This window comes from Anser brachyrhynchus (assembly GCF_964034855.1).
Source record: "Anser brachyrhynchus genome assembly, chromosome: 9".
NCBI lineage: Eukaryota > Metazoa > Chordata > Aves > Anseriformes > Anatidae > Anser > Anser brachyrhynchus.
Genome location: NC_137703.1, coordinates 4,098,111 through 4,108,423, shown reverse-complemented (window position 1 = coordinate 4,108,423; position 10,313 = coordinate 4,098,111). Strand labels below are relative to the sequence as shown.

At 37.5% G+C, this 10,313-nt stretch overlaps 1 protein-coding gene across 1 annotated transcript in view; it reads left to right on the top strand.

Annotated features, from left to right (window-relative positions):
- Positions 1–366: 366 nt before the first annotated feature.
- LOC308199733 (uncharacterized protein) overlaps positions 367–10,313 on the top strand; it is a 129,033-nt gene continuing 119,086 nt past the window's right edge. The window contains exons 1-2 of the mRNA XM_080604310.1: positions 367–391; positions 1,609–1,692. Coding sequence (XP_080460436.1) covers positions 1,629–1,692 — 64 coding nt within the window. The 5' untranslated portion in view covers positions 367–391; positions 1,609–1,628. The remainder of the gene's footprint in view (positions 392–1,608; positions 1,693–10,313) is intronic.

Sequence of the window (10,313 nt, the reverse complement as noted above, 5' to 3'; positions counted from 1 at the left end):
GATAAGTCACTTCCTCTGAGATTTTTTTTTTATTTATTCATTAACTGAAATCGGCAATGATTTTAATTAGAATTAATTACAAAGTTTTACAATTCAAATTATACAGTTTTTATTTTATTATTATTTTTAAATCTTACTGTGCTGTTGCGTGAATTTAATCTGTTTCATCACGTGCTGAATTTGGTTTACAATTCTGTGGAAGAAAAAGTAGCCCCTATGGGATAGTTCACATATGCAAATTTTCCTGGAAACTGCCTCTTGTTTAGAACTTAAGATTATTTGCTTTCTCTAAATTTATGTAGCAATTTAAGGAGTGACACTAGAAGGAAGCTGTTTTGCTTCATCCAAGGTGACAGTAAAAAGGAGCTCTCCCTCTCTCCGCTGGTGGAAGGTGCGAGGAGTGGCAGGAGCCAAAGCCAGAGATCGCTGTACCTAGATCAAGAGATCCAGTAGCTATTAGAGCAACCAAGGGGACTAGACTGCTCGATGCCTCAGTGCATTCATGCTTCTTAGCGGCAGTTTTAATCTGCTTTGCAGTATCTTATTGTAAGTGTCCAAAGAACACAACAGTCTTCTAAGGTCAGTTATTTTTCAATCAGCAAAGCTTGCCTCAGAGGATATTCTTTAAAAACAATTGTGGAAATTGTTGAGAGGAAGCCAATTAAATCCTCTGCCATGACTGATTGATTTTTCTGATGCCTAGAACCAACCAGAGCTTCTAGTCTCTTATCAGTGAATAATTCATGTCCTGTGAGTGAAGAACCCAACAAAAGTAAACCAAAATGTGCAAATATCTGTCTTTAGACTTTCACAGCTCATCTTTGGATAAGACTATTATAAAGTCATTTGGAAAAAGAAGCTCATACATAAAAATGAATGTTGCCATGCAACAAGTGCTAAAGAAAGAACCAAAAGATTTGAGCCTTAATTAATTTTCCATAGCAGCTGGGAATGTTCAGGAATAAGGAAATTCAGGAGCACCGGTCTTAATTAAACTTCATTTCCTACAAATCTGTGGCTTGTAGTTGATTGACTTTAATGTCTGAAGGGATATAACTCCAACAGATACTTTTTCATGATTGTAACATTTGTTACTGCATTCTCTCCAATAAAACTTCCTTAATATCTAATAAGATCTAATAAGAGTGTAGGTTGTGGTCTCTCTCTATTTGAACATGTACTACCTATTGCACAAGTGCCTATTTTTTCTAAATTTGTAGGAGTATAGTCATCTCTAAGGTCTTCAGCACCTCTGTTTAATTTGTGTCAGTATCTTGTACTAAGACCAGCAAAAGCAGATGGCCTGAGGTCCTGTGAAGTTATTGGGCTCCTCCATGTGGATGAAACTTAAACCAGCATTAGGGCTGGCCTCTGTAAGAGGGCATAGCTGGATGCAAATTTCTAAATGCTGATGTCATATTGGAAAAAACAGAAAAAAAACCAACCCTATAGTATTTACTATTTAGCTGACAGAATCCTCTGCTTCTGGTATTCATGAGAAATAATCTGCTAGACTGTGATTCATTAGTCAGAAGCTGATATTGTAGAAAAGGAAGAAATTTTGAAAGACACAAATTAAACTTGTCATTTCGTCTTTTTGTGATTCAGCTCCAAATAGAGAAAACTGGATGTATCCATCTCGGAGAAAGGAGAGCAAAACAAGGTCTGTTGGTAGAAGTCTCAAATATTATGGTGAGTTAATGATCATAAAAGCATGTAAGTATAAACACGAATACCTTTCATTCAACTATACAATCTAAGCTTCTTAAAATCCTACAGTTGGAGCATGCGTGACCAGAATGCACCTACTGTTTCCTCCATGAAATTGGTGCATTGTATGCATATAGTGATTTTGGATATTGGTGTCATTCAGTAGGAAACATTGCAATTAGATCACATGTGCCTGTGACATGTTACTTTTCTCATCAAAGGAATTAATTTTTGCATCACTGAAAACAAATAATTAAGAAGAGTTGATTCCTCTCTGAGCTGCTGAAATGATTGCTAATTTTTGAGTGCTTTTCAAATGATCCATGGAATACATGAACATAAAGGTTAGCAAAGTTATGCTCTATGACTGTGCTGCAAAGGGCAGGTTTCTAGTCTAGCAGGTGCTGAAGCAAGTGGAAACATCCCATTTCAGAAGCTGACACAATTATGGATTAGGTAGGGTTAGAGAACGTTCTGTTCATTTCTCTTATTTCTCTTTCCTGTCCCACTGCAATTGCTTTTGTCAATTGTTATAAAAACTCACAGGGTTTGAGTGTCTGGTGGAAGTATCTCAGTTTGAATTCAGATGGCAGTGGACAGAGCCTGACTGAGTCTCTGTCACTTTTGACCTTCACTACAATGTTAAGCCCTGGAAGTAGAGTCTGTATCTTTAAAGGGATTTTTGTTTGTTGTCACCAAACATGACGCTTGCTTGCTGCAAAAGGATAGAAACTGAGCTTCCTTATCTTACACAACAGGAAATAATATTAGCCCTGGTAACACACCCACTTACACTGCTATCTTTTTCAGTATCAAATTTTGTCCATCGTATTTACAGTAACAAAACGTATTACAAGCTGCTATGTTGCCTGTGACTTGAGAGGAAGTTTGAACAAGAATCGCCGGGGGTAATATTCTCTTGGATATGATTCAAAGCACACAGTTCAGAGATTAATAGATAACATAAAATAAAATTACAGATCAATGTGGCAAAGGATCATTCTAATGTACTTGTAATCATTTTCTCATCCACTGGTTGTGCTATCTCCCTTCTATATTGGCAGGGCCGCTTATCTTGTGGTACTGTGGCAACTCTGAACGTTTTATCACTTACTTTAAAAGTGGAATCAATTACAACTCTAGATTAAAATAGTGAATGTACTTCAGGGAGTAAAAAAGATATCTTGTTATGTGTTTTCTGAAATTGCTCGTAAGGCCTAGCTGATGAGTCATAACTGGAAACTTAAGGAAATTAATAGGACGGCTTTGGAGTAGATCTCATCTTGGGATGGGTGGAGGATGCAGATTCCTTCTTCACTGAGAACCTGTGGCAGCCAAAACTAGTAAGAAAAGGAGGGACTTTTTATACATGTACCATGTATATCTGTGTGGGAGAGATTGAAATACCTGTGTAATAACACGAAGACAAGAAATCACAGTGATGGAGGGTGCAATATTTCACCCTTGTAGAGACAGAAAAGACCTGAATGCACCTCTCCTGGCCTAGATTTGTTCTTGCTGCTTTTTTTTGCAAGCCCCCTCTATGCTGACTTGCTAATTTAGCAACAGGAGTTGGAACTATGTTGCCTACATTTTCTCATTTGAGTTTATCATAAAGGAGAGGTTCTCTTCTTCAGGATGAAATTTTGGAAAATATGAACACGAACTGTTCGTCATTTCCAGAATGGGAGTAAGAACAGAATTAATTGTTATACTAAAAAGAAAACTTAAATCTAATGATTTTATTGTTTGCAGTTCAAAATTTTGGTAAAGGCCTTTGAACCTTGGCACAGGGGTAGAAATTTGACAGTACTTATATTTGTGATTATTAAATTTCAATCAGCTCAAGTCCCTGAAAAATCCATCTAAGGTGAGAATGTCCCAGTGAGATATCGAAGAGGCTCAGCAGAGCTTTGCTGTACTTGTGACACCTAGCTGAAGGAAGGCAATTTGCTTGTCAGGCTCTGAGGAAGAGCAGCATGGCCATTTCTTGCATTGAAATTGCTGTTTTTGTTCCTTCTGTTGGTCCCTGGCATCAGGGTAGGGAGCTGTCACACTTAAATACAGATGAAGGAATGAAGACTGGCGTAGAAGAAGGCACAAACTGAGAATTGGCATTGGATAAAAGGGAATAGGGAATGAGCTGAACAAGGAGATTCAAACTAGAAACTAGTTAGGGTAGACAGAACAGTGGGATGAGATAGAATTGGGAAGAGGAGGGAAAGAGGTGAGAAGAGGATTGGCTTGTCCATATCCAGATTCTAGTTCTTCAATGCAATATGAGAAAAAGTTGTCCATTTCTGAGCTAACTTACTGCTTTGCAAACATACTAAAACAGTTGTGAAAGCAGTGTTTATTTGGGGTAAAGTACATCAGTTGAGTACTTTACTCGTGGAGCTGTTTCCTGCTTTTTTAGACCTGGCAGTCATTGCTGGCCTGAGCACTTGCCATTGTGTTTTGTTGAACAGTATAGATATAAATTGGGTTACATTTTTTCTGTTGCATGTTAAGTGATCCCACTTTTCTTTGTGGAAATAACACAGTTAAAATATATACTTTTTTGGCATTTGGCTTTGAATTTCATTTTAGTGTCATGAGTATTTTGGTGGAGCCTGAAAAACCAACAGGATCATATATGGTGCAGGGAAATGAGTTGGCAAACTCTCAAGGTAATTAGGCAGCAATGCAGAGACCAGTTTTTCCTTCTAAAACATTGACTGGTATGGATCTGAGAAAGGGGACTGTTATCTTTGCAATTTATCAAAGAAGCTTTGGCAAAGTAATTATTACCAGACAGCCACTGGCTGCTGCTCGTGCCGTAGCAGGTGTAGAGCAGATGATAAGGCTAAGTGGGCTACAAGCTTTGGATTCATTCTGTGCTTAGTTTTGCTCTTACAAAATTCAGCAAGAGTTTTGCCATTGAAGTGGAAGGAAGACTGAACCTTTTGATTCACAGTTGGATCAGTACAAGATATGGAGTACCATTACCATTTATTGCTCTCCATATTGTACCCACTGAGTGAACCTTTGGAGGATGATCAGGAATCTAATTTCTTTCAGTGGGAGATGAAGAGATACTATGCACTTGTTAGGACCAAACTGTAGAAGCCTGCCTTCTTAACGTCACCTGTATTACAACACTCAGTTACTAGTTTTCCTGTTTTATTATATGAGCCATTTTGCTTTCATTACAGTGACATTAATGCATATCAGTTCAGGATTACATTGCATTTGTCCTGTATCTAGCCACATCCTGATTTCTATCTTGTGGTTTATCTGGCTGCTAGTGTTTTAGACATCTGAATGCCATTGGGTTGCAGGATCTCATATCCTACAGCCTTATTTAGCTCAGTTCTGACTTCTAAATGTATAGATGAAATAGAGAATCAGTCTTATAACAGTTGAGTAGATGGAGTGTTTGAGTTTACAGAGTTATTCTAACTGGACTGTCTTGTTGGCAAGTCTTGACATTTAGGTTTGATATGTGGCAATTGAATAAGCTTTTAGTACAAGGATTGTATCCATTAGGCTTCTTTTCAGTAAAAAATCTTGCTGTTGTTTGTTGTGACATTTGAAATCTTGAGTCAAATGGCATTTTCAGAACTTTGGTACTCTATTACAACTCTGGTGGAGAAAAAAAGTTGGCATTAGCCACGAAATTTTATGGGAATACATATCCAAACCCTGTCAGAGCTTTGATGTGAATCTTTATTACAAACAAAGAGGACTTGCACCAGTATTTTTGCCTAACATGACTTTCAATTATTACAATTTCGTAAACAATTAATTATTGTTTCTGAAAGTTCAGGAAAATACATTCAGGAAAATTAAGTTCCAGAGGTCATTAAATAATGAATTTAATGTTCTTGGTAGAAATAAGAGCATTGTAATGTTTCCAGCCCCGTGTGTTAAGAACATCTGAGACAGTCTTTCTGCTGTGCTTTCTTCTAGGAGTTGTATAAATGAACAGGTGAAGATTGGACAGTGTTCAGGTTTATATTATGTGTGTACAGCTACAGACTGAGTTGGGACTGCAGATGGGGTCACAGAAGTGGTTCCAGACCTAGAGAGCTTTCTCTTTTCTGCGATCTGATGAGCAGAGCTGGGATGGCAGCTGAGCCGTAAGGCTTACTGAGCACAGTGTATGTATGTACAGAAATATGTGGGTGGCATCACTTGTGCATGGGGCCTTTTTCGCATTTATGTGCTAGGAGCTGTACTCGAATGTGTATTTTGTCAGGGAGATCGCTAAATGGGCATTGTATGGTGAATTAATTCAAGGAAATCCTGTGGCTGTGCTGGAGGTCAGGCTAGCTGATCACAGTCATTGCTTTTGCCCTGTAATCTGTAATGGATGATGTCCCTGAGAGTATCAACAAGAGATAAATGTGAATAACCCTAATGTACAAGGTCTTTGCATTTTGCCCCAAAATAATCGAACTCATTCCATTCAGAGAACATCTGAATAATTTTGAACAGTGCAAAGTCTGTTGCATATGACTGAGCTACTGCTCTTTTTGTATTTCCCATAAAATGAATAAACTATACCCATGAGTTTCATTTAACGTTATAATTTCCTTCCTTCCCAAAAAAGATTTTATAAGTAGCTTAATAGAAAACACTGTCGAATTAGGTTTTTTCCTTAAATGTTTTTGGACTGAAGCCTCTGTCTCAAAGGAAGGGTTTTATAATGCACAACAATCTCACTTTAGTCCAATGTTTAATTAATTTTTATTTCATTTGCTCATTTTTGGGAATCTAAAATGTTTTGTAGGAAGAAATAGAAAATGGGAGCGTTGTGAATTCTTTTTTTTGTTGTTGTTGTTGTTAAAGTCATAAAACAGGCCTCAAAGGAGAGCACTGCCTTCATTCAAAACAAAATCTTTTTGTTCAAGTTTCTTTGGCAAAAACTATTCAGGTTTTTTGTTGGTTTGTTGTTCAGATAGCTGGCTAGTCTAAATGCTTTTCAGGACTACTGGACCTCATAGGGCAAGTTAGTACAGAGTCAGTGCGCTTAGGCTGCAGCTGACTGGAACCTGAATTTTGCCATTAGTGTATGACATTTTCCCCTGCATTTGCCTAAACTGGAGGAGCAGAGGGTAAAATAAAATGAGCAAAACAACCTTCATACATATAAATGCTTAACTTGGCCACAGACCAGGTTAATAATAAATCATAATCCCTAAATAGCAATCAATTAAAATAGTAAATATTTCCAAGTGACTGAAATAACCTTCATCTGGTCATTGGAGCAAAAGGAATAAGAAAGAGGCTTAGTCTCTGTGTTTGAGAAGCACAGGGATAGGGGAATCCCTAGAGGATGTGTTTTGTGTGGTCTGCTGTATGGAAAGGCCAAAAGAGATGAAGTTTTATGTTGTCTTCCCCCCATACCCTCCAACTGTTAGACTTCCAGTCCCTTGACGTGCATTGACTGTGTGGGTACAAGCAGCATTCTGTGGGGCGTAGCATTAATTAATTAGTCATAGCCCGGAACAGGAACCATTCACCTCACTAAGGGAAAATTGAGTTTGTCCCCGTTCCTGCAGCTTCATATGTGAACATGTGTCTTAGATTACAAACTCAATGATGAAGATAAAAAGCAGATGCTCTTTTGCTGATGCCTCCTTTTAATCTTTTGGGAATGCAGTTAAATTTAGTACATGTTGTGAAGATAATGAATTTTTTTATGATGAACTCACATCATCAAAATAGAAAATCTCTAGTTATCATTTGTTTTTAACAAATGGCAACAAGACAACCCTTCATTTATCTCTTCTTGTTACTGAGCTGCTTTATCATCTTGGAATCTATGAAGAGTCCTGTAGCAAAGCAAAATAATGAAAAAACTTGCATTAGCTGTTTAAGACATTTAAGAACATAACTCTAAGTGGCATTTTCAAGACCTTCTGAAAAGCCTATGGTAAAACCATTGATAAGCACTACCAAGTGCTTAGTGTTGTATCAGACAAATATGCTTTTAAAATTATCAGCTATATTCCTGTCTTTCATATGTCTGAAACTAAAACATAATATTCGAGGAAATCTCTAACTAGCTGAGCAACTAACTGAGAACAAAACTACCCGCAGAAACATTTTTTGCATTACTTATTTGAAAGCAAGGCTAAATGCCTTATGGGGTAATGCAGCGTAGACATATGTTTAGCTCCTACTTACCTAAAATAACTTGCTTAGTTAAGTAACATAAACACACAAACTAAATCTCACCATGCCCAGCCTGAAGGGAATGCAGATTTGTGGAAACCACTTATTCAAATCTGAATAGAAACTGTTCTGAAATTTCCCCTTTTTCCTCTTTTTCCCCTTTCCCCTCTTTTTCACTTCTCTGGGCACTTTACCCTTGAAGGGTACAGGTTTTGATCCCAACTTTAATGGGACAAGAGGTGGGCTAATGATGGACACCTCTGGTCTTGTGGGTGTTCTTGTCTCCCTTTTTAAAGTACTTCAGGAACACCAGTGTCAGGCTCATTGTAGGAAAAGCAGAAACCTGTTGGGAAGACCCTTGATGACCCCAGGTTTTCTAACCAGAGCCGTGAATTTCTTTAACTAGTTTGGGGTGGCCTGACAGGGGGAATATGGGTGAGAGGGAAGGAATCTGAATCTTTTCTTTATTCTTTGTGCAGGGCTTCTCTGACCTTTTCTGGTATTCATTATTTCATTTCTGGCTCTTTATTCTGCCTGTGCTTCTTGATTACAGCTTCCTTTTCTGTGGGAGAACTGTAGGCCACAACATGAAATAATGAATGTATTCAGAGGAGAGTGGTGTATTTCGCTGAATACACTGGGAGCTCCAACCTGGCAATGTTATTCTTGTGGCAATAATTGCAAGAACTGAAGTGGTGTGAATGAGAATGAAGCAGGTTACGCAGACATAAGCTTAACTTTCCCTGCGAAAAGCATGAAATTAAATCTGTCCAAATGCCTTTGAATCCTCACCATAAAACTTGTTAGTCTCAGTGGGAAAGGTGTTCTAAGTACGATCCCTGGAATCAATGCATACCGCCAGTCTATGTACAGCATTATTGCCATGCAGGAGGAATTGTACAAAATGTACAAACATTAGTATGGGAATAAAGAAAATGTCATTAAGGACTGCAGTAAATGGTTTGTGAATTAAAGCACAACAGAAGTTGCGTTTGGCAGAATTATGAACTATGGATGAGCATGTACAGGTGGGACCCAGCAATCCATCAGTAAGACATGTTTCCTAATCCCTAATGCCAGGAGGCCTGGCATTATGCAGCTAATAAAATGAGAGACAAGGGTATGTGAATGCACCCTTCGCAGAGGGTACTGTGCATGTATACAATTAATGACGCTTGTGAATTATGGAGCAATGACAAACAACACCACTATCGCAAAGGAGACCAGAGGGTTCATTCTGGGCAGATAAAATAAATTATGTACTCGTACACGACTCCTTAGATCTTCTCAGCCAACGGCCTCAGGCAATTAAATGAGCCAGAAATTGAGCTCTCCACAAGCATTTAAATAGCAACTGTTCACATGCATGCACAAGCAATTATGTGGTATTGAAATAAGAAAAGAAAATTGAATATAAAATCTGTTGGATAGGGAATAAAGCTGAATTTCAGTTTCCTGGCCATTCAGGAACTTTGGTCAGCACAATTCCAGGCTTCAGAAAAAAAGATAGGTTTGAAAAATCAAATCAAATAAAAACACCTAAGTGCTTTAAGTAGTTTCTCTATGTTTAAATGTACTGAGGCACAGTATAAGCACAGGTCTGCGTATGTGCACAACTGCAAATATATTTTTGTTATTCTTATTATTATTGTTATTCTTCTTATTTTATTCTCCCTTATAATTTTTCCATTTGCAGTCCTCTTGCTTCCTGGGAAGATCAAAGACGAAGTGTGTATATATGAATCTATACTATATGTATATGTATATAAATATATATGCATGTATATATATAACTGTGAGAAATCTATTAAACTAACAATCTTTCCTGGAACAACAAGATAGTACCATGGCTTGGACAACAAGTCACAGTAGTAAAATAGGAACATGGTGCCTATATTGAACATTGCACGTTTAAATAATAGTCATTTAATGCTGCTTCTTCTATCTATATCTAATTACTGAAGACACCCTGCAATGTCAAGTAGCCCAATATGTTAACAAACCCAGTATCACAGTATCACGTGGTTTCTGTGTGCACTGATTATGTAGGCTGGACATGTAGGGATGACAGAATTGGATGAATAACTCCATTTGAGTAGCAAAAAGCTGAAGGCGCATAATTGACTGAGGTATTTTCTAAATATAAAAGTGGGCTCCATTCCTTAAATAATTTGAATAGTTGAGCCAACTTCAATGATATCGTGCCAATGTTTTTTTAATTTCTTATTGGGGTTTGGTAGAGATACAGATTTTAAAGATCACTGCAAGCTTAAGATTTAAAACCCCTAGTGAAATTATTTTTAAAGCTTTTTTTTTCTCTCCAGTAACTTCTGATTCCTTAACTTCTGTTGTGTCAGTTTTACACATACGAAATCAAAATTCATAAGTAGGAAGAAACTTTGAGAATTATAATATTAGATTATCAAGTTAAGTAAGTTAAG